This window comes from Erpetoichthys calabaricus, chromosome 2, assembly GCF_900747795.2.
Source record: "Erpetoichthys calabaricus chromosome 2, fErpCal1.3, whole genome shotgun sequence".
NCBI classification, from domain to species: Eukaryota; Metazoa; Chordata; class Cladistia; order Polypteriformes; family Polypteridae; genus Erpetoichthys; species Erpetoichthys calabaricus.
The window spans coordinates 155,402,944-155,428,194 of NC_041395.2; the positions used below are offsets into that span (position 1 = coordinate 155,402,944).

Sequence of the window (25,251 nt, forward strand, 5' to 3'; positions counted from 1 at the left end):
GTGAGTTAGGTGCCAATAAATAAATATGTCAAAATCATTAGTTCATGGAGAGGTAAACCCTTTGTGTTCCTTCTATTTCAATTTCTCAGTCTTTGTCAGGACCTCAGAATTCAAGACCACATCCTGATCCGCCAGGTGGGCCACCAATTGCCCACCTCTGTTGGTCACCACAGCTCCTCTTCTAATAGTCGGATCATGAACTGCCACCTCTGTTTGCCACCAGAGTTCTGAAATGGTCACCTCAATCAGTCACCGCAACTCCACGAAGTTGCCTTGCCCTTACTCGAAAGACACCACGTCTTGACCTTCTCACCTTTGCCTCAATCCAGCTGTGCCTCTCTCCATTCTCATCTGCTCTCGTGGTATAAATCAACAGACTCGAACTTCACAACAGCCACTCTCTGGAACCAACACACGGTCAATGGTTCTGATGCTCTCCGAATGATCAGCCTGAGCGATGTTGCCCATTCCCTTCGCAGTCCTTTTACCTCTAAATCCAACAATTGCTATCCCAACAAAACCAAACACATCCAACCTCCTACTAGTGCTGACCTACTTTACTTTATACACTTTTCATCCTGCAGCCGATGCCTCCTGAATGCAGCACTGATGCCAACCAGCCATCCTCTCACTACAATGAGCGAAAACAGATTGTGTTAAATCAATAAATGAAACGAATAAAACACCCCCAACCTTCATCTCACAACACTCCCTATAATGCACTTGTTCACTTTCACTGAAAGTTAATCAAAGCCCTTATTTTGTACAATTTATGGCCAGGCCCACAGAACATACACAAGGGATAAGAAGAGTTTTACTTTAAAAAATTATAATTTTGCACATTATTGTTCACAATAAGAGCTTTCAGGATGTATAGTAATTTTTAAAAACATTGCTGTAAAAGTCCAGGTAATGCTTCCTTTGAGGGTTTTCTGGCAGGGGTTAATCCTAAGTGGAGTGTTTAATGTTCCCCTCCATTCCCCATGGAATTCCTCCCACAGTTCAAACACATTCAGTTAGATTACCTGAGGTCTTAAAACTTATTTTTATGTGACTGTTTGAAGAGGTGGCAACATTTGTGTGAGCCCTGCAATAGACTGGCATCCCTATTATTTGAATTCAGGCTTTGCAGCTTGTGTTGCCAAGTTAGGCATTGGTACCTCACATAATTCAGAAATGAATGGAATGATGGATGAGCTTGAAGAGGCTGATGATTTAACAAAGGCACTGAGGAAAAGAAAGCATAGTCATGGAATAGAATTTTTTTTGAATGTGTTAAAAGGAAAAAAATATGAAAAATATAATAAGAATTCATGCAGCTATGGGCACCAGCTCAATAAAGGTGTGCTAATGAAAGGTATTCATTTGAGGGATCCATTGGAAGCATTCATGCTTCCTTTAATGAGCGACAGCAGGAAACAAGATGACAGGGTACGCTGCCTGCACAATTACAGATCACTTAAGAGGCCAGATGAAAGAATGATTCAGGGACACCTATGCTTTCAAATAAATAAATAAATACATAAAAATCAGATTTGTGGGAGAACCACAGGGCTTATACCCACATGATGAAGTAATGCAAGCTTGTCCAATAGGAACAAACTCCTATTCAGTTTGCAAAAATGGAATTGTACACTAACAATGGCCCCCCAGACAGTAAGGGGGTTATCTCTTCACCTTTAATTGACAGATGAGAACAAATAGACTTTTTATACACTGTACCTTATCTCACAACATTTAAGAATTTCTCAGCTGCTATGCAATAGTTGTAATGCATTTTATGAAAGTACAGCATAGGTAGGTTGAGTCACTGACTAATTCATACAGGTGCTCAGAGGCAGGGAGTGAACCAGTACCCTTGTGGCTTAAGGCCAAAGGTCACCTCAATCCAGGTCAGTGCTGGCAGTGAGAGATTTTCACAGTACAAGGAAGCATCCCACTCTGGAACAGACACTAGTCCAAAATATGGCCCATTTGCATGCACAATTACAGACAAGGCTAATTGTGACACTTTACCTTTAAAAAATATTAAGATGAAGTCTGAGCTTTTATAGGACACTAGGAAGAGATAATTATAACACTGTTAATTATATACAGACATCACTTATTTTGTCAATTAACCAGTATGATGAGTTACAGGGCAGGACAAATAGGCCAAGGACAGGGACAAGAGAGTGCGAGAGAGGGGGAGAGAAAAAGTAGAAACTGGAAGTTCATGTAAGAAGCCCACTGCAAGGAAGGACAGAAAGTGTTTCAGCCTGGGTAAAAACATTAACTTTCCCTAAGGACACTATAGAGTGGACAACACAATAGATACCAAATGTGTCTAAACAAGCAAAGAGTGAGGTCACTGAAAGCTGGAAGAGATAGCAGAACACTTCCCACATGTCACTGGCAACACATGATCCAACTCAGAGGTACGCTTTTAAAAATGCCCTTTTTGCTTGTGATATGTTATATAAATATTTTCAATGAAGTATACATTTCCAATAGGTCACTCTGATATTTAGTAACTCAGATTCATTCTTAATGAAGTGTGTGGGTTTGGACATTAATAATTAATAAATTAACATGCTAATATTTTAGGTAGGTATTTAGGTTTGGTTTTATTGCAGCAGGAATTGGTCAGTTGTTGCCCCTGAAAATGAAGTCTGCATAGGACTCTACATTAAGTGTTCGCTATAGTGCACTTATAAGTTATTTATTACAATGTAACACAAACAAAGCCTTTATTACAACACTACAGTAAGTAACAAAGGGACTAGCTAAAGGGCCTCTAAAGTGTTGTCATTGTGATTTGTCTTATTGTGGCAAAACAAAGGGTTACTTAAAGTCTTTATATTGTAATTAGCTGTGTAAGCCCATGCTGTAAAAAGCATGGGCTCCTAGAAACTATTGAAATCGTCAGAATAAAAATTTAAATGCAGAGTCGGCGGTTTCATTTTGCGGACGTACCCGTCCCCTTGTCTATCAGTGGCTAAGTGAGTTTCTTTCTCATCAAAGAAGATGTTTTGCCAATGTTCTCGCCTCGCTTGTGTATCAGCAGCTAAGCGAGTTTGTCTCCAGCTCGTTAACATGGGGCCGCCTTGCTGGATCTTTGAGCTTCATCCTGTAGCCTCACACTTCTGGGCCAGACAGACAGACACACACACTTCCACGTGGAGACGTTTATATATAAGAAGATTGGCTCAGATAGCCCTATTGTAAAGTGTAAACCATTTTTCATATTTCATCTCTAGGTCCACCTTTTCTTAATTACATTTTAGACATGTTATACTTTAATTTAAATTATTTATAGTTCACTATTATATCACTGCAGTGCTGTCTATCAGCTCAAATTCTTAATATTGATATTGTTCATGCACCAGAATTAATGCTGGGACATTTTCACTCTCTTCAAATGCCATTGATTTCTTGTCATTTATCTTGAATTTAAATGATCTTACATTATGTCTGGTGGTCTAGTAGTTGGTATTGCTGCCTTATAGTTTTAGACAACACATCTAGGATTACTTCCTGGCATTGTCACAAGTTGGCATCTGCATGCTCTCCTGAGTTACACAAGTTTTTGCTGGTTATTCCAGTTTTTTGCTTGTATGCACCATAAGTAAAGTCAAGACCTACTCACCTGTAAGGCCTGCAGCCTCTGCAGAAAGAAATGCACTCCACGACAAGATGAAAAATAATCCAGTCTCCAGCATGGGAAAGTCACACAGCTTAGTAAATTTAGTCAACTGATCAGTTATGGTCAGGCAAAAAACACAGTTTACTTGATCACCTTATCTCAATAATGTGATTTTATTTCATTAGATTTGGACCATTATTCTCAGATTTTTTCATTTAAAACCAAATGGCTGGAGACTCGATTCCTATTTTCAGTTGTTAGTGCAAAATTAAATGTCACTTAAAGTACTTATACTTCGCTTCTAGTAATTTCTGTTAGAACAAAGTGACAGATCAAAGTGTCAAACAGTAAAACAAAAAGGAAGATATGTAAGTGTCTCACAGGCTTGACTAAACACTGGTCAAATACTAAGCAACTAATAGGGGCAGCTTTCCCGCTTACCTGCTTACAGGAGCACTATACTAACATTTCCCTTCCTTTGCTGAAATTCTCTGGCCAAGTAGTACCCTGAGTGCAGACTACAGTCCTCTCAGGCAGCAGCGTTTAAACACCACCCTGAGGTAACTTTCAAAGCAATCACACCAGGATGCCCAAAAAATCTCTACCCCTTCTAGTAATATATGGAATAAATGAGCACACTCTTTAACTTTGATGGTTAACTCTCTCAAGGACTTTTGAGACACCTGACCTCAATAACAGGTAGCACAATCAAAGTTTTCTGATGTGAATATGGTATACCTGCTAGTCTGGAGGAGCCCAACTGGCTTCTATTTTACAGCACATTTTTGTAATTGACGGATCTCCTCCTGGAAGGTCATTTAGCTAAATCCACTTGAAATACCCTTCTTTCTTCTGGAAATTTCATTATACAGTCAATTAACAATATAACTGTCAATTCTGGTATGTCTTCCATTGCCTGCATATCCTTTTTAATTACATAAATTCATCTTTTTGAAATTTTACAATTTTTCCATGTGTGTTTCTCTTCATAGATCTAATTTCAAGTTGGATCAGATTTACTCTTTAGCCCTCATAATCTGTATTTTTGCCAACTACTTTTCTATTTGCCGTAATTATATTTGGTATTCATAAGATTTTTTTAGAAACTGATAAATAGCTCACCAGAACCATCTTACTTGCAAAAGGATACCAGAGCAGTAACAACTGTGTAGGCTGTTCCAATAGCAAAAGATCCTGCAAAAATTCCAGCAAAATGTCCAACTGACTGAAAGAAGGCCCTACCATCAAACACGTGGGGGTTCTCCTTTGGGCTGTAGATTGCTATGGAACTGAAAAACACAAAAATGTCATGTTACCAGGGGATGAGAACACAGCTCAAAGTTGTCTCTATGTTCAATTGTTTTTGACTTCACTCAATTACAAACCCAACTTCAACAATATCTATCTATCTATCTATCACAAAAAACAACATTTGGATGTGCTCAAACAGATTCTTAAAAGGCTATACAGAACATACACAGAACTGTCATGCTCAGTGAAAATTGCTTTATCTAAGCACGTTAATTGCTTGCTTGTATCATACATAACAAGCAGGTCAGAGAAGAACTAAGGTTGTATGCTTGTGTCCAGGAGTAGAAGTCCCAGCTACTATGGTATAAAAAAGAAACATGCCTTAGCCAATAGTAGTGCAAGAATACTTTGACAAGAACAGATTGTTCAAACCAACATAGCTTGTTAATCACTAACTTTTTCAAAATACTGCAGAATCATAATTTGAAGGACCTCAAAGCAATATACTCTGCCACAGTACTTGGTAACTGATTCCGTGTTTCTATGGTCCTTTGTTTGAAGAAAAAGTTTCTAACATTTGTGCAACATTTATACTTAACCAACTGCCTCCCCACTGTTCTTGTTAAAGAACTCAATTTAAAGTATTTGCTAGAATCGTTCCTACTAATTCCCTTCATAATTTCAAAAATATTTATCATACCACCTCTTAATCTCCATTTGTATAAATTGTAACCATTTAGCTCCTTGAATCCTTCCTTGTAGTTCACAGCCTGCAATCCTGGATTAAGTCTCATCACTCTTCTTCTTAGAAGTTTCTTTAGCAAGGTTATTTTGTAATATCAAAATTAAAACTGTGCACAATATTCCAGTTGAGCTCTCACAAGTAGCACACCATGCTATATAACTTAACATCCTATTAGTTTTCTTAATCGCTTCAGCACACTGTGTGGTAGTGAAACGTGATTAGAATACTACGACTCCCAAGTTATTCTCAAAAAGAATACTTTCAAGTCTCAGACCTTTAGTGTTTAATTATGTCTAATAAACATAGAAAATAAAAGCAACACTTTACAGTAATCCCTCCTCCATCGCGGGGGTTGCGTTCCAGAGCCACCCGCGAAATAAGAAAATCCGCGAAGTAGAAACCATATGTTTATATGGTTATTTTTAGAATGTCATGCTTGGGTCACAGATTTGCGCAGAAACACAGGAGGTTGTAGAGAGACAGGAACGTTATTCAAACACTGCAAACAAACATTTGTCTCTTTTTCAAAAGTTTAAACTGTGCTCCATGACAAGACAGAGATGACAGTTCAGTCTCACAATTAAAAGAATGCAAACATATCTTCCTCTTCAAAGGAGCAAATAAATCAATAGTGCTGTTTGCTTTTAAGTATGCGAAGCACCACGGCACAAAGCTGTTGAAGGCGGCAGCTCACACCCCCTCCGTCAGGAGCAGGAAGAGACAGAGAGAGAGGAGACAGATAAAAAAATCAATACGTGCCTTTTGAGCTTTTAAGTATGCGAAGCACCGTGCAGCATACTTAAAAGCTGCACACAGAAGGTAGCAAAGTGAAGATAATCTTTCAGCATTTTTAGATGAGCGTCCGTATCGTCTAGGTGTGCGAACAGCCCCCCTGCTCACACCCCCTACGTCAGGATCACAGATAGTCAGCGCAAGAGACAGAGAAAGAAAAGTAAGTTGGGTAGCTTCTCAGCCATCTGCAATAGCGTCCCTTGTATGAAATCAACTGGGCAAACCAACTGAGGAAGCATGTACCAGAAATTAAAAGACCCATTGTCCTCAAAAACCCGCGAAGCAGCGAAAAATCCGCGATATATATTTAAATATGCTTACATATAAAATCCGCGATGGAGTGAAGCCGCGAAGGGCGAAGCGCGATATAGCGAGGGATTACTGTATATTTATTAACATTAACTACTACATACAGTTAGATCCATAAGTACTTGTACTTGGATAAGTACTTGGACAGTATTACTAGGGTGGAAACCAAGCATGGGACCCAGACTTCAGGCAGTCATTGACTGTAAAGGTTTTTCAACCAATTATTGAAATTGTTTATTATATTCATGATTATGTTAGCTTGTCCAAACACTTTTAAGCCCCAGAAAATAGGGGAGCATGTATAAAAATGTCTGTCATTTCTAAATGGCTCATACAATATTTTTGGTAAACCTATTAAATTAAAGCTGAAAGTCTACACTTCAATCACATAATGATTGCTTTAATTCAGATTCCTTTTTTGTGGATGTGTATAGAGCCAACATTATGAAAATTGTGTCACTGTCCAAATACTTGTCTAGGTCAGCCCTAGGATATTTATCATATTTATTGGGGATGAAGGGCCGGCACGCCAAAACTTATGAACAAACGCAGGAAATATAAACCATTTATTCCATTGAGGGTAATGAGAAATGTAAACTCGCTGGTCAACAAGATGGACTAGCTGGCAGCATTAGTCAAAAACCATCTGGTCTATTGGGAGTTCAGTTTATTGTGTCTGACATAGACATGGCTAACTGACAACATTCCTGATGCGAGCGTGGACTTTCCAGTGTTCACAACTATAAGAGCTAACAGGAACACTAAATGCTGTGGCAAAAGCAAAGGTCGGGAACTTGTACTGTTTATTAACATCAGATGGTGTAATCTGAGGCATGTAACAGTTAAGGAAACAATATGCTGTCGAGACAATTAAACTGTTAGCGGTGGGTGTCCATCTGTATTACATGACCAGGGAGTTTTCTCACTCCATTATAGTTGTTGTTTATGTTCCTCCTTGGGCAGATGCAGGGGTGGCGTGTGAAGTCACACTTGCAACCATTGCGAGACTCCAAGAGAAACACCCAGAGGCTTTCATTGCCACTTATGTTGTCTTTATTCATACTCAACTCTGACTTCCTTCTTTCAGTATGTTGATTGTCACACAAGAAAAAGCAAGACAATTGACCTTTATGCGAATGTGAGGGATGCTTACCAAGCCTCTCCCCTCCCCACACTGGGTAAATCTGATCATAATCTTGTTTAGCAAAAGTTTCAGTACAAGCCTCTAGTTCAAAGACTACCCACAACTACACGCTGCTTCAGGAAATGTTCTCCTGAAGCTGAAAATGCTCTTAGGGACTGTTTTGAGTCTATTGATTGGAGTGTTCTGCAGGAACCACATGAAGAGAATATTGACGGGATTACAAATTGTATGACAGACTATGTGAACTTCTGTATGAACACTGTTGCTCCTGTTAACACTGTACGCTGCTTTGCTAATAATAAGCCCTGGATTACCAGTGATGTTAAGGGCCTTCTTAACAAGAAGAGAGTTTTCAAAAACAAAGAGCAGGCAAAGCTGAGGAGTATACAGAAGGATCTTAAGGTTAGACTAAGAGAGGCTAAGGAGTCCTACAGGAAGAAGGTAGAGGAAAAGATGCGGCAAAATAGCATCAGAGAGGTGTGGGATGATACAAAGACCATCACAGGCTACAAGTAAAGGAAAAGCTGTACAACAGAGAACCCTGTGGAGACAGCATATCAGTTCAACCTCTTCTACAACAGGTTCGACTGCCCTGCTACTGTTTTAACTGCCACAAACTCACCGGCCACCATCCCCTTCCTCACAGCAACTCATCCAATCCTCCCCTAAGTTGCCACCATAGATCATGCAGCCCTGTCCCCCCGACCAGCATAGCAGAACATCAGAAGGTGTTAACAGCACCCTCTGCTTCTCATCCTCTATTTCTCACATCATCACCGCTGACTAGGTTATAGGAGAACTGAGGAGTCTGTACCCTAGGAATGCAGCAGACCCAGATAAGGTATGTCCAAGACTTCTAAGGGCCTGTGCTGCTGAACTAACAGAACCCCTTCAGCACATCTTCAACCTGACACTTTGATTGGGGAGGGTCATCACACTGTGGAAGACCTCATGTCTCATTTTGGTTCACAATAAAGTATGATCGACTGAAGTCAATGACTTCATGCCTGTGGCCTTAACATCCCATATCATGAAGACCCTGGAGTGGCTACTTCTTCTTCTCCTCAGACGTCAGGTGAATCACGCACTAGACCCCCTGTAGTCTGCCTATCAAGAGAAAGTGGGTGTGGATGATGCCATTCTCTGTATGCTCCACCAGACCCACTGCCAACTGGAAAAAGGATGTACTGCTATGAGGATCATGTTCTTTGACTTTTCCAGTACCTTCAACACCATACAGCCCTTCCTACTGATGGACAAGATGTATAGAACTGGATTACAGATTACTTCACTGGCAGACCTCAGTTTGTCAAACTGGGGAACAGCACCTCATATACTGTATTCAGTAGCACATGAGCTCCACAGGGACTGTAATTTCTCTTTTCCTCTCCACCCTGTACACATCAGATTTTAGCTACAATTCAGGGACATACCACATGCAGAAACTCTCAGATGACACTGCCATTGTGGGGTGTGTCAGGGGTGGACAGGAGGAGGAGGAGCACAGGAGATGGTCATGGACAACCGTAGGTCTAGGCCACCATTGAGATCTGTCTCAATTGAATGGGTTGATGTGGAGTGAGTAAAGATCTATAAATACCTTGGAGTTCAGTTGGATGACAGGCTGGAATGGTCAGGAATGGGCAAAGCATGGCTCTATTTTCTGAGGAGACTGGTCTCCTTTAGCATAAGTAAGAGACTCCTGCAGATGTGCTATCATTCAGTAGTTGCCATTTCTCTTTTCGATGCTGTGGTATGCTTAGCTTGAAGTAGAGATGCTGATTGTACTGAAAAGCTGATAAGGCGAGCAGGATCTGTGGTTGGCATGGAAATGGACTTGATGGAGTTAGTGGCAGAGAGTGGACACTATGCAAGCTGCTATCTATTATAGACAATGAACATCACCCACTACATATCACCAAAATTAATCAAAGAAGTGTGTTTAATGATAGACTGCTATCACAGAACTGGAATACGGGTAGATACAAAAGATCTTTTGTCCCCAGAGCCATTAGACTCTTTAACTCTTCCCAAATGGGGCACACAAGCTATGTTAGCTATGTACTACATCTGATATCTCACTACTTTGTCACTACTGTAAAACGTTTTTTCTTTTTTTTATTTTAAATGTGCCACTTTAAATATGTTATCCTATCAGCATAAGCCACTTCACTTTATTTCTTATATTTACTTTAGTATCATGTCACTTTATTATTATGTGCCACCTGTCACTTTGGTAGTAATATTACTTGCACAATTCCCATTGCACAGGCATTATTGCATGTACCATCTACTGTACATTACCTGTATTGGACTGTAAGATTACATCCCCAGAGTACTTACTTAAGCTGCTTAGAGAAGGTCTTATAGCGTTTGCCTTTAACACACTTGACTGTAACCTTCTTTGTGATCTCCTCAGACAACTCTGTCGTTTGCTTTCTCTGTTTCATGTTCCTTGTGGAACATATGATAATACCAAAAAGCAGAGTGACTACTTTTCCCCATTTAAAATGACAATGACTGATTGCATGTGTGATACAAATTAAAGAAAACAGCTAGTTTGAAAAATCACCCTAATCCAATTATTAATGAGCTTTTCTAGGAGTACCAACAAATGTGTCCAGGCCATTTTAAAATATCTTTGTAGAATAAGCAATACTTTATCTCTTTTTACATCTACTTTGCTTTACTCAATGGCATATCAAAGGCATACAGGTATGCATGGGGCAATTGCTTTTCATTTAATCACTTTTCAAGAGGCATACAGCACTTTTTCAATGAGCTGTAAGTGTACTAACAAATTTGTCCATGTTTGTAGTACTAGTCCCTCCTGCTCAAATTTTTATCTTGTTCTCTGTTGCTTTTGATGCTTGAACTTTCTGTTCATTCTTGCAGGTATTATAACTTGCTTTGTAAGCTGCCTTGGATAAAGGTGTCTGTTAAATAACAATAATAATAAGTACTATAATAATAGATAGAAATATAATTATATTATACTATAATGATAATAATAATAATACTCTACTTTTCACTTACTAAGTGAGAACGATGGCAACGGCGTCATTGAGCACACTTTCTCCAAACAGCAGTGTGTATAAATCTGTGTCCACATGCAGCTCATTGAAGATGGCCAGCACCGTCACTGTAAACAAAATAAAAACAGCCAATAAATGAACAGAATAATTCAAGCTTTTATTACCTAAGGCTTAGTCTAAAGCTACTGACAGATTTGCATGGAGTTTCATCACTGAAGCCACCTTTATAACTTGTACATGCAACAATGTGTTGCTACACTGTGCCATTCAGAAAATGATAAGGACACACAGAAACCAGAGCATTCAATTGGTGAAGAAAGAAAAATAAAGGAAGATATGAATCAGAGTAAAAACCTGAGAAGAAAAAGTCAAGAGGTCAAGATAAAACAGATACACCTAAATAGGCACTGAGGTCCCAAAACAGTTGGATAGCACACCTGTCCTGCTTAGCCTTCTAGTTGCTTAATTTTTTTACAGTAAATCTCTTCCACTGACCACACTGAGCTCTGTGTCAAAAAATGTGTTTTAATGTTTTTAATGCATAGTCGTTATGACCATTGTTTATGCATTTTTCTCACCACTATTTTGTTACTTGGGCTACACTACCATTTTATGTTTTGTCATGGATGCAGCCATACTGTTTATGACGATGTCACTTGTTGCAGGTCATGTACATATGGTATGTGGTGTCACACGGGTGTGGCTTATGACATCCTCACTCCGTAACTACTTATAACAGTACTACACATTAAGATGTGATAAAATCTTTGGTGTGATGTGAAAAATCACAAATAACTTTGTAGATACAGGCTTCCCCCAAATTCACAGGAACCGCTTTACAAAAATGTATGTATATGAAGAAGGTCATTTCATGCAATTTTTTTGTTTTGCAAAACACAATGAAGCCAAAGTTTTGTGCTTATGAACATGGAGTCTGGAGTGATTTTCCAATCAGTGCTACTAATATTAACACTGAAACATCTTCATAGTCATTCCAAGTACTGTACATCAAACTGAAGAATAGGATTGGATGTTTGCTGTGTGACTGTATGATGGTGACATGCAGTCACAGTCTCAGTCGTTCTTATAGCTGATGCTGTATTCACATGCTAAAGTTCAGTCAATCTGTCAAATGTTTGCTCAGGTATCTCCCCACATAATCCTGAGCATGACAGCTCCAAAAACATCTGAAAACAGTTAGAAATTCCCTATAAAGGTCAAATGGCTATTCTTTTAATTGTGGAGCTTAAGTAGTGCAGGTAATCAACCTTATTAAACAGTATTTAATGAAGGGAAAATGTAATATTAGGGTTTATTTTGATGATTAATATTATTATTAAACTGGCTCCTCATTTTGAACCACAACACTCATTTCTCATATTTAATTTTCTATAAACTGAACCTGTTTATGATTAGCACTTTAGAAAGACTTTTAGCTCCCAACTTCTATAAAAACCTTAACTTTGCTCTTGTGGTTTGCCAAATTCTATATCTGGTTGAACATGCAGCTCCAAAAACACTGCCTGAGCATTTGACCACTTTAACAGTCAGGGTTCATCAAAAATCATTTAAAGCTTTCAAAGTTTAGTGACTCTTATTGGGTCCCTAATGTATTACAGCAGACTACACAATGGTTAGCAGTATTCCTTAACAGCTCCAGAGTCTCTGAGCTTGAATCATGGCCAGTGGATAGCACTTTGAATACTGAGAAAAGAGCTATATAAATGTAATGAATTACTATTATTATTATTTCTGTTACTGGCTGTGTGGAGTAGACATGTCCATACAGAGCAGGCCTTTGGATAAGACAAGATGTCACAGGTAAGAATGGAACTCAACTTCAGTAAATATTTAATAAAACTAGCACATCAGTTCAGCCTATTCCAATATCAAGAAAACTGGAATTTCATTGAAATAGAGTAGAAAGTAAATGGGCATTAGCAATATCCTCAGCGACATGAAGCGGATGTCATGTGACCCTAGGTATCCTGGGCTGAAGCTTTATTTCAAGCTTTTCAAACCAAAAATATTTTCTGTGCAATGCATATTCCACACGGCACAAATAAATGGAAATTGAGTTTCTATCATCTCTTTCCATCTGCTCCCTAAATTGAACTTTTCACTGTTAACTTCACTCTGTGGCTTGGAATCATTACTTTTAAAGTCTGCCAGCCTCAGATAGTAGGTGTCTGTTTGAACCACATGGCTGTGCAATTACAAAATGCCCAAAAGAAAAGGTGCTATATAAAACAAAGGTTGACTGAAGGATTTGGACAGGAGGGCAGATAACATTTTCTGTGTCAGCTGTAGCATTTCAATAAAGTCCGTCAAAGGGTCTCAATGCTGAGAAACAAATAAAACAAACAACGAAAAAATGATGTTGCTTCATGCCATAAAGGAATATCAGCAGGCAAGAGCAATTTATTCAGGAGTGTAAAAAAAGGATCAACTGTGGGAAGCTCTGAGAAAAGTACAATAAAAATAAATATTAAGAAAGGGAAAAAATGAATAGGGAGACAGAGAGATGGGTAGATGCCACTGTGGGGATTGTGAAATGCACCTTCAAGACCTGAAAAACATTATTCTTTAACAAAAAAGATGGTCAAGTTGTTGTTTGTCCTTTTGTCTTTCTATAGATGTGATTTGAAAACCACTTTGGATAAAACCTGCACATAAATAAATAAATTGATTAAAAGCTTGATAGGACATTGGTTTGTGTGGTTACGTCACAGCTGTGGGTTCAGGGTTTAAATTCCATCCACACAGTATTTGCATTCCACCAATTTCTGTCTGGGTTTTTCCTCTCAAATTAAAAATACAAGACTAAGCCTAACGGTGATGTTAAAGTGCATCTGTCTTTGAGTGTGTGCCTGATTAATGGAGCACCCCATCCAGGCTTGGCTCCTGTATTTTGCTCAGTGGTCACTATGCAGAATTGTCTAATAGAGACATCCACTACATATAATGGATTGATTAATAATTTGAAATTTTTAAAAAACATTTAAACAAAGTTTTAATCTTCACCATATGGATTTTGGAATAAGAAATCATTTTCACCGTTTATGGCATTATACAAAAAATAACTTGGTCAATAAACTTGAATAATGATGAACCACCTTCTTTTTAAATTGTTTATGTTATGTAGACCAGGACTAACTCATTTGCCCATTTGAAAATATGAATTCTTTCCTTAATACTAACTTACTTTCACCTCAAACATCACATTTCTGCTCTGTTGAAAGGAAGGCGAGAGGATGTCAGATAAATTTAGAATAACACAAAGTACTATACATCCACCTGACTCATAATTCACTTGTTTTAATATAATTAATAAAGTCAAAGAATATGTACACAAAAAGAGAAATTTCTATGCAAGTTACTATTGTATTCTGTTTTATTATTATTTGTATCTATATAAAGTTTTGAGCTTAGTTTGGCATTTAGTTGCCCTCCCTACTCATCCAAAGCCCATCCCAGGATGTTATTCTCATAATGCCATTGTCTCTAGTAAAGTTAGATTACAATATCTCTAAAGTGTTTTGTAATGTGGGCATCTTCGTTACAAACGGTTCTATATCAAAAAAAGATTAACTAGACCTTGGACTACAGTTTGACTCTTAGCAACAGTGTCTACTGTGTGAAGGTTTCATGTCCTTGTGTTTTCTCTGTGGACCTTGCTTTGCTCCTACAGTACAAAATTACTTCGCCCAATCCAAATGTGAACAACTTTGCCAGCGTGAGTGGCAGATTGAAATCTTTATTTGCACAAGTTTCTCAACGTTTCTTGCCTTTTTGTTTTCCCAGTCCAATGCTCCTCATTAATTGTTTTCAGTTTAGTTTGGTGCCTACTCATGGCCCTCAAGTGCTGTGGTCAATCGAGACTGCATCAACTAAGGAAAATATAAAGTTTTAAAATAGCCACAAGTCTTTGATGTGGCATTTTGCCAAATATAGCTCACAATCTCTTGTTACTAATTCCTTACTGTTAAAGTGGTGATTTGCATCAAGATTGGGCTTTTTGCTATTAATTTTTTGCAGGTGTTCCCTCTAAAAATATTTGAAACATTGTTTAGTGGGTTTGGAGTACAAAAACTCCAGTAGTTAAATTTATTTTTCGATTTTAACATGTCTTAACAATGTTAAGCATGAAATGCATTCTTCTTATGTACCATCTTGTTTTTCTTATAGGTGTCACAATTTTGGGACCTTTCTGTTGACATTTGTTATGCCACTGCTAATTATGGTAATCCAGAAGTATGTGGTGTGTGACATCACCTGGTCAAAGGTATAAAGTCCGGAATCATATTTTGGCTTACATAAGTTGTAGTTGGCACACAGTTTTTTGTGTAAATTTGTATTTGTTTCCTTTCAGCAATTTTCTGCTTAATGGCTTCAGTTTTAGTTACATTTAATTATTTGTTTGGTTCTTGATAATATTTTTTTCTTCTTTGGTTCCACTGCTCAATTTACATTGTTGCCATCATCTGATTGTTAACCATTTAACAATCAATCAATAAATAAAATGCATTTTTTCTCAATTGGTGACTGTTGTTTCTGGGAGGGTTTTGTGGTTTGCCCCTGTAGGGCCCATGTCCTTACAATGTCAGGATGGGCTCCTGCTCACTGTACCCCTAACCCAGGTAAGAAAAGCATAGAGCAGGATATATTATTGCTTGCTCCATAATGCACTATATGATGCTTTATTATGAAAGGAAACATACACAGTAATGAGTAAATGTAGTGTCATCTAACTTCCACTAACACTGACTTAATTTTTGTTAATTACAAAAGAGTTCTGGCTACCCACGTCCCTGGTACGAGATAAAGTGGGTTTAGTATGTGGCTGAATGGATAAACAACGGATCTACATTATTTGAAAAAAGTCACATTATTAGTGTTTATCCATCCATTCTTTCATCCAATTTACTTGTTGACAGTAAAGATCCAAACAAATTTTGGAGAAAAGCAGAACTTTTGCCCTGTGTAAAATCATGTTTAGTCTTCTGAAGGCATATTAATTATACATACCAAATATTGGACCCTCAGAAAGTGACAGTTTGTAGATATATTTGTTTCCATAGCAACAGAACTCAGCAGTCTGGCAATCACATGTTGCCATGGCAATGTAAAGAAGGGAAGGGGGTCGCTATTTAGGAAAATTTGTGAATGTGGAGTAAATAGAAAAACAAAAAAAAAATGTGCTGACCTGTATTTAGGTCTTTAAAGTAAGGTACATACAGTATAAGAGTTTCATCATTTCAGTATTTCAAGGTTTTTAATATTCAATATCATTTTCTGGCCACTCTGGCTAGTCTCTGGCATAGTTTGCCATATTTTGATTGAAAATCTCACTGCCATGTCTGGAAGGAAAAAAATGAGACACAGAAAGCTGCAAAAATAACTATGTACTTCTGATTTCTATCCCTAGCAAATCAGTTTGTTGGAAATAGCACATATGTAAACAATATACTTGTCCAACTTGGACTTCAGGCTATTCATTTATTAAAATGTCTGTATAATGACTTCAATCCTCTGTCAAAAACAGCACGCTCATCTCAGCAGTCTATCCAAACAGAGTCTTATCACACATAAGCCGTCAGCTCAACGGAGTAGCTGAGGAGATAAATTTGCTCTCAGAGGAACAGCTCTGGTCAGCTCACCTGCTGCAGCACAATTCATCATTAATATGTGTGCTGAAAATAGTAGATATGGGAAACTCTTTCATAAATAGTAATAAACATGAAAGGCACTATATTGTCACAAGTCTTATTAAGCACATAAGAATTATAAATATTAATGTTTCCCACTTTTGTGTAGGTTTATGTTTATTTTTACTATTACTGTCACAACATTTTTGCATTTATTATTTTTTATATGGAGGACACCATTTTGTTACGTTTCCCATGGATCTGCCATATTGTTTATGGCAAAGACACCTTATGTTGGTCATGAGGGCATGTTATATGACATCACATGAGTAGGGAAGATGACATCACTATGCCTTGGCTATTTAAGACGGCAGCACATTGCAGTTACTATCCTAGGTTTGGAATATATTCAAAAAAAAAAAAACAGACTCTTCATGCGCTTTTTGAAAAGGATAATTAACCCAGAGTTTTGAACTTTTGGCTTTATTTTTTGACTTCTGTTTTGAGCTAAGAGCATCAGTTTTCTCATGCCTTTTTTAAATATTGACTTCTATAGGGCCACTGACTATTCTTTTAAATAAATTCTCAAGAAGTCCTTTTAAAATAAAAATCCCTGTGGTTTGCCATAGTATAAAAATTGTGATCCTTGTTGCAATGGAGGAGCCATGTTTTTTCAGTTAAGGAAGAAAAGTGAAAGGGGCCACTTTTAGATTTAAGAGTAAGAGTGGCCAGTCTTTCAAAGGCTAACTGAGGGCAAATATAATTTACACTATGTTTAGTTTATTCATAAAACTGAAAGGAACTATATACTCACTGTCAAAGAAGGAAGGACAAGGGGCCTCATGTATAACACCATGTGTAGAATTCACACTAAAATATGACATACGGACAAAACTAGAAGGGTGCACAAAAGAATTCAAATGTATAAAACTGTGCATAAGCAAAGTTTTACGCACTTTCCCTTTATAAATTCCAATCAACATGAATTTTAACGCACATGCATGTCCCTAAAGCCCCACCCAGATTTTGACTATTTGAATATGCAAATCATTATAGTTCTCTTCCATTCAGTGTTTTGTTAAAAGACAATGGCAAAAGAATGTGTAAAAGAGAAGAATTTCAGCGACTGCAAAATGGGGGTCTTGCTCAGTGAAGTGGAGGCAAGGAAAAATTTACTATTTGGTGGATTAAGCAATAGCATAAGTAACAAAAGGAATTTGATGGAGTGGCACATCATGGTAGAGACACTGAAAAGTTCAAGTTCAGAAAGTTGCACAGCACCTGAAATAAAAAAAGTGGTCAGATAACAAAGTCGATGTGAAAAGACATGTTGCAGCCCACCATCTGAGTGTCAACACCACTGGAGGAGGTTTGTTCCCAACACTACTATTTCTCAGAATGAATGAATCATGAGTTGACCCAGGCCATCTCACCACAACATTGATGAGACACATTTTCATATCACAAATAATTTGCACATTAATAGAGTGGAAATGCTTTCTATTTACATAAGCAAATTCATTCTTTGAAGGCACCTTTACAGCAATGTGCATGCAGTCAACCACACTGATTACATTTGGAAAACCTGAGGTTGCTAAAGATTGTGCTTTGATGTTTGCTCTTTCAACCACAGTGTAAGGAAATCTTGTATATTTGGATGACAAGTGGATACTACCATCCCATACAGCCGGCCTGGTACGACTCAGTGATGACTGTGAAATACCAGATCAATCAGCCAGTTCAAGTTAAAAAGGTCCTGCGACTATAAATCTGAGCATGGACAGAACTTGCAAAGGAACAGTTAGAGCACAATTCCTCAAAGTCTGCCTTTATAAAGCCAGCTCCAGTTCAGCACACAGCTCCAAGAAGATAGTTCTTGGGAATCAAAATCGATTTAGAAGCCTGTCATCATCATAGTACAAGAAATCAGTTTGACCTTTAAATACATGCTTTCTTCTAATTCTTCCAATGTCTTCTAACAAAGTTACAGCAGCCATGGTAGCTGGAGTAGTTTGTCCATTCCATGCACTATTATATTGTTCCAGATTGATACAATCAAGTGCCTTAAATTTGTAAATGATATGCATTAATTTTGGTGTATTTGATAAAGCCTGTGTCATGGATGCAAATCTAAGAAAGCAAGGGAATCCATACAGAATCAGTAGCACTGCTTTGATGCTGGGTGCTGCCTGTTTACAATATAGAGCAGAAACGTGCATACGCATGGTCTGAGGCTGCTGTGAAAATGTGCATAGCTTTACTCCAAGTTTAGTTTTTATACATCTCGACGTGAGCGTGGAAGCAGCCGAACACAACATTTTTGTGCATATGTGCCATTTACACATGAAGCTTCTGGTCTGGACTACAGACCACATAAGGCTACTTTTAGTCAAATGCCTTTTCAGAACACACACAGATGCAAAACTCTGATTTCTGCATTTTTCTATCCATTTTGACATCTTATTTTATACCTGACTGGGGTAGAGATGTGTCTTGATTTGGGAGGCAAAGACAAATCACAACTGTATTTGTGTGTGGTATTCTGACAAGAAGTCCAGTTTAGTATACCAAGTAAAGCACACCAGTCAGCCATGAAAAAGAAGGCAGTGAAAAAAGCTAACACATTTTGGAGAGGGTGGTTACCAGGCTGTCACAAAACAGCTACATTTTTTATTTTGAATTTGACGTTTGCTTTTTAAAGCGAGCATCCAGAAAGAGCCATTCATTATAACAAATAATTTTGTAAAACATGATCTGTTTAAAAGGCACTGAATTCAACCACTACCTACACTGAACAAAATCAATTTCTAGAAGATTTCACTGGCCACAGGTTTCTGTTTTAGACCAGCTTTTAATTAAGGACTAATTCCTACTTCTAATGCAAAATGCTGTTTTCATTATACTTTTTAAATCCTGCTTTCAAAAATCTGCAGATATAAAATATCTTTTAACTATATTGCTTATTATTGATGGGCCTCCTGCATATTCATTCTGAGTTCTTGCAAATAAGCCTTTTCTTTCAATTTTTTTATTATGACTGATCTTGATAAAGAGCAGCATGGTGCCTGAGTGGGTAGCACTGCCACCTGAGTTCAAATCATGACTCAGTCATTATATATATGGAGTCGGTCCATTCTCCATATCTGCATGGGTTTTCCTCAGACGGGTGAGTTTATTAGTAATTCCAAATTGGTCAAATGTGAGTATGGGTGTGTGGTGTGTGTGTGTGTGTGTGTGTGTGCCTGTGTGAGAAATGGTCTGGCACTCTGGTCAGGTCTGTATCCTGCCTTGTATCCCATGCTGCCAGGACTGCCTCTGCCCACTGTGAACTTGAATTAGATTAAGCAGGTTGGAGAATATTATATTCTTGATACAGCAGCCAGGGTAATTCCAGAGAATGCTCAAAGTGCCATTAGCAATTCAGCCCACTCTTCTTTAACTGGTAACATATTAAAATATTTTTTGAAAAAATGAACACAATCATTTCTGAACAAATAGGAAAGACTGAATGATTTTCATTAACAGATTAAACTGTTTGGTAATAAGTGATAGAATACCATTTCATACCCACTGAATACTTAAAAATACAAGCTAAGGTAAACAAGAAATACATTTAAGCAGTGGGTAAAGTGAGTGCTGATTTGCTAAGAGAAAACTGTGACAGGGCTTAAATTTCAGCATGAGATTGCAGGAATCATGCCCGTTAATTCCACATAGTTTCATTTAATAAAGCAGAAAAATTATGCTATTCTTTCAAGACAAAAAAGCTTCCATTATTGCCACTTTAATCCCATTAGGGACATAGTTCAGAAATAAAAATAAATTATTTCTGCTTTGAAAGGTCAAGACATACTAATCTGTCGTGTGTTGTAATCATTTTAGTTTGTAGTGTCACAAATTTGATTGATGGAGTTTGAAATGATAATGTCATTAATTGCTTTTAATATATAGCCCTGATAAAATGTACAGCTTTGGCTGCAGTTGTCCATCCAGTCATCCATCCATTTTTTAGTTGGCATTTCAAGTGCACTGCACTAAGTGCAAGGCAGAAACCAAGCTTGGACATAGTGCCTTACTCACAAACATCAATGCTAACTCATCTGTGACCAATTTTAAGTCATCAGAATGGGATCTGGGAGCAAAACTCAAAAAACTGGAGAACAACCTGCACAGACAGTGCCACCTACAGTTATTAAGTAAAAATGAAGGTTTTCTCTACATGGGGCTAGCGTAAATAAAATTTATTTTGTGTTTCAAAACTTCTATATTGCCCAGATATTTTTGTGGCTCAGCTTATAATGTTTTGAAAAGAGGCAAATCTCTCAAATAATATGCCATAAAATGTGTTAACAGAAAAGTTAAATCAAAGTGATATGTAATTTGCCTGTTACTGACACAGCATAATTCACTTGCTGGAAACAAATCAGTAAACACTAAATTTGGTTTAAGTTGGGTTATTGGAGCTAAAGCAATGTTCAAAGGTTAAATGTGATAAATGTACTGAAAGTACAATAGATATTTATTTAATCAGTATTTAAGAGTATGGGTTGCAGTCTGCAGTTACAAATAAATAGTGTAGTGAAGGAAAGTCCAGTTCAATGTACATGGGCTTAATAGCAAAGTCTGATCACTTATGTCAGACACCTAGAAAAGAATAGAACAGGGGTGGCCAACTCCGATCCTGGAGAGCCACAGTGCCTGCAGGTATTTGTTCCAACCAAGATGACTAATTAGAAGCCAATCCTCGCCAACAACAGATCTTACAGTATTTAATTTCATGGCTTGTTAGTGTTTTAACTCTACCATGTCAGTTCATTCTTAAGTCATAGATTTTTTTTTTCCTTTCTAATAAGATCTAATCTTAATCTCCAAGACTAGACTGTTTCTAATGAGTTTGCACGCAGTTTGTGTGAGGGACTTGCAGATTTGGGTACGAATGACAATCCTAATGTGATGTGGGAGACCTTCCATGACAAGACCCTGAAGGTTGCTGAGGGTTGTGTTGGTGTTACTGGTGTTCCCAGAAGGAGGTGTTTCATCTCGCAGGGCACCCCGGATATCATCAAGAGGAGTCGCAGCGCACGGCTCAATGGCAACTCTGGTCTGTACCGGGAAGTGAGAAGGACGGCTGTGAGGGCTCTGAGGGCAGATAAAGAAGCGTTTGTTAGAGGAATCTGTGAGCAAGTGACACACCATCTGTGGTCTAGCTACCCACGTCCTATTTACAGAGGAATTAAAGCATTACGTACATCTAAATCTGTTCCTCAGAGTCGCAGTCAGGGCAGCTGATGGAACGGTCCTTACAGATGACACTGCAGTTGTGACCCATTGGGCTGGCTACTTTTAGCAGTTGTTCAAAGCTGATCCTCCGGCTAGGACGTTGGATATCTCTGGGTTCACGGTTCTTGAGGCTGATCCTCCAATTAGCTGTGAACCACCCAATCTCACTGAGATTGCACAGGAGGTGAACCAGCTGATTGGGGGAAAGGCTGCAGGGATCTGTGGTATCCGAGGTGAACCTCTCCAGGCTGGTGGTAAGGCTGTCCTCCTGGCATTGCAAGCAATCTTTGCTTCCATTTGGGAGACTGGCATCTTCCCAACTGACTGGAAAACGGGACTTGTCATCCCTATCTGGAAAGGGAAGGGTGATCGCCTGGATTGCAGCAACTACAGGGGTATAGCACTGCTCTCGGTGCCAGGTAAGGTCCTTGCTAGGGTCATCCTCAATAGGATCCATGATCACTTGCTCACCTACCAGCGACCAGAACAGTCTGGTTTTACGCCTAAGAAGTCTACCATCGACCACATCCTGGCACTGAGGGTTCTCATGGAGCGCAAATGCGAATATCGGCAGAGTTTTTTTGCAGCCTTTGTCAATTTTCGCAAAGTGTTTGACTCAGTTGATCGAGCTGCCCTGCGGGACATCCTGAGGGTTCGCGGGATCCCCTCGAGGTTGCTGGATATCATGGCCGGTCTGTACACTGGTACTGTGAGTGCTGTGCAGAGTGGAGACAGAACCTCTGCATTTTTCCCAGTTGATTCTGGGGTTCATCAGGGGTATGTTCTTGCTCCTACTCTGTTCAATGCTTGTATGGACTGAGTGTTAGGCAAGGTCGTGGGGTCCAGCGGCTGTGGGGCATCTGTTGGTGAAGAAAGATTCACGGATCTTGACTTTGCTGATGATGCTGTGATCTTTGCAGAGTCAATGGAGGCTCTGATCGGGGCGCTCAAGAGACTGAGCGAGGAGTCTGAGTGTCTGGGACTGCGAGTGTCCTGGATAAAAACCAAAATCCAGGCCTTTAATGACCTCTTGGGCACAGCCATCAGCAGTGTGTCTGTTTGTGGAGAGAGTGTCGACCTTGTCGAGAAGTATACTTACCTTGGTAGTGACATTCATGTGTCTGGTGACTCTTCTTATGAAGTCAGTAGACGGACTGGGAGAGCATGGGGGTTCATGAGGTCGCTGAAAAGGGGTGTGTGGTGCTCCCGATATCTATGCAAAAGGATGAAGGTCCAAGTCTTTAGAGTCCTGGTGCTTCCTGTCTTGCTATATGGTTGCGAGACATGGACGCTATCCAGTGACTTGAGACGAAGACTGGACTCCCTTGGTACTGTCTCTCCGGAAAATCCTTGGGTACCTTTGGTTTGACTTTGTGTCGAATGAGCGATTGCTCATGGAGTCCCGAATGAGGCACATTACCTGCATTGTGAGGGAGCGTCAGTTACGGCACTACAGCCATGTGGCACGTTTCCCCGAGGGTGATCCAGCTCGTAAGATCCTCATTGCTGGGGTTTCGAGTGGCTAGACCAGGCCAAGGGGTCACCCACGTAACACCTGGCTGTGGCAGATATAGGGTCATTTCTGGAGGGTGGGACTGGATCGCATCTCTGCCTGGGGGGGTTGCAAACCGGTATCCCGAGTTGTTTCATCGTGTAGTTGGTGCGGCAACACACTGTACCAGTGCATGCTCCCCAACTTGATTTGACTTGACTAGTAATACATGTATCATCCAAGTGATTTGAAGCCTAAAACGAATAAGTAATTTTTCACTTCTTCACTTTCTCTTCAGTTTCCTTCTGGGAACTTAATTAAACCAAATAGTGAATGATGAATATACTCAGGTGGAAATAGAGACAAACTAGATGCAGAACTGCTGGTTCCTTTGTCATTTGCATGTTATTGCTAATAAGGAGCAGTTAAAACAATGAATACAACTGTTTAAGATTAAAATAAGCAACTAAGGGTTCAAAATCTTAACCAGTGAGACAACTAAAATGAATCAGAAAAATTTCACTTGAGCAGTAAATGCTTCAATAGCAATGAATAATTTCTCATGAAGCAATTGGGTTGGAACAAAAACCTGAAGCCACTGTGGCCCTCCAGAATCAGAGTTGGCTACCCCTGGAATAGAATAAAGGTAACAGATTCATCTTCTGACGACAAGTTTGATTTTTATAATCGTAGCCTGAAATTTGTGACAGATGTAAACAATAAAAAACTGAGATATTTAGAAAATTAAAACTTCAAGAGTTTGTGATGTAGAATTTGTCTTACTCAGATTAGTCCATTTAATATAGCTCTTCATTAAGAAATATTAACTAGTGAATGTTTCCTCCCTCTAATAAAGCAAGCCTAAAACTTAACAAGTAAGATAATGTATGCATGATAAAACAGTCAGGTACAGTAAGTTCAGGGATGTGTTTAGCATCAAATAATATGTTAATACAATTTTGTCTATTACTTATTTTTGTAAAAGTGAGTTATATTCAAAAATAACAGTGATAATATACAGTAATGCAATTACATATACTAGTAGTGAACATAAATCTTGTTTTTAATACCATTTTACAATATCGTGTTCATTGCTTGTTGTAGGTTGTGGAGGGTCTTGGGCTAATTGTAGTTTGAGTTTCTACTGCTTTTTCAAAGAAGTACCTGATGGAGACCTTTGCTGAAGTCTAAAGCTAAATTGGTTGGCTGCATCTGAACATGAACAATAGCAGATAACTGTGGTGCTTCACCAATTATTTGCAGTGTCATAGAAATATTCATTAATAGTAATTTTTAGATAATGCAACTATGAGATTTTTTTCACTGTAACAGAAATATTGAGTACATGTTTAGTCATTGTAGCATTAAGTGTAACTGAGCCAATTTTAATACATTTTTATATAGGTTGCTTTTATTTCTTACATTCAAGGACATGGATATCAAGTCACTTCAATGTCAAAGAGCAGGAGAACTTAAGCATTTGTTACAGACAGACGGACAGACTGACAAACAATGCTACCACAGTAGGTGATTTTTACATTATATTCACACTCACCAAAAAGGCAAAAGTCACAGACTTCACCAAGTTACTTACTAATAAAACTGATTTTAGAAGTGTGTTGCTACAAAAGCAGCTTTAAAGAGTTTTGTGTAAATGAAAATATCATCTGTGGTGGGCTGGCGCCCTGCCCGGGATTTGTTCCTGCCTTGCACCCTGTGTTGGCTGGAATTGGCTCCAGCAGACCCCGGGAACCCTGTGTTAGGATATAGCGGGTTGGATAATGACTGACTGAAAATATCATGAATTATCTTGATATTCATTAATTTATGTGAGACTGCTATATCTGAATTTTTGTTTACTTACTACAGTATTTATTTTAAGAAGTATTTATTGAAATTCTCACAGACTTATAAAACCTACCAATTTTTG

The 25,251-nt window shown here is 38.6% G+C and overlaps 1 protein-coding gene across 2 annotated transcripts in view; it reads right to left on the reverse strand.

Moving 5' to 3' along the window:
- Positions 1 to 25,251, reverse strand: part of LOC114643509 (sodium/hydrogen exchanger 9) — a 518,850-nt gene that overhangs the window by 331,000 nt on the left and 162,599 nt on the right. For both annotated transcript variants that reach the window (XM_051922914.1, XM_051922913.1), the window contains exons 6-8: positions 10,903 to 11,008; positions 4,776 to 4,914; positions 3,629 to 3,734 (exon numbers count right to left, since the gene is read on the reverse strand). In XM_051922914.1, coding sequence (XP_051778874.1) covers positions 3,629 to 3,734; positions 4,776 to 4,914; positions 10,903 to 11,008 — 351 coding nt within the window. The remainder of the gene's footprint in view (positions 1 to 3,628; positions 3,735 to 4,775; positions 4,915 to 10,902; positions 11,009 to 25,251) is intronic.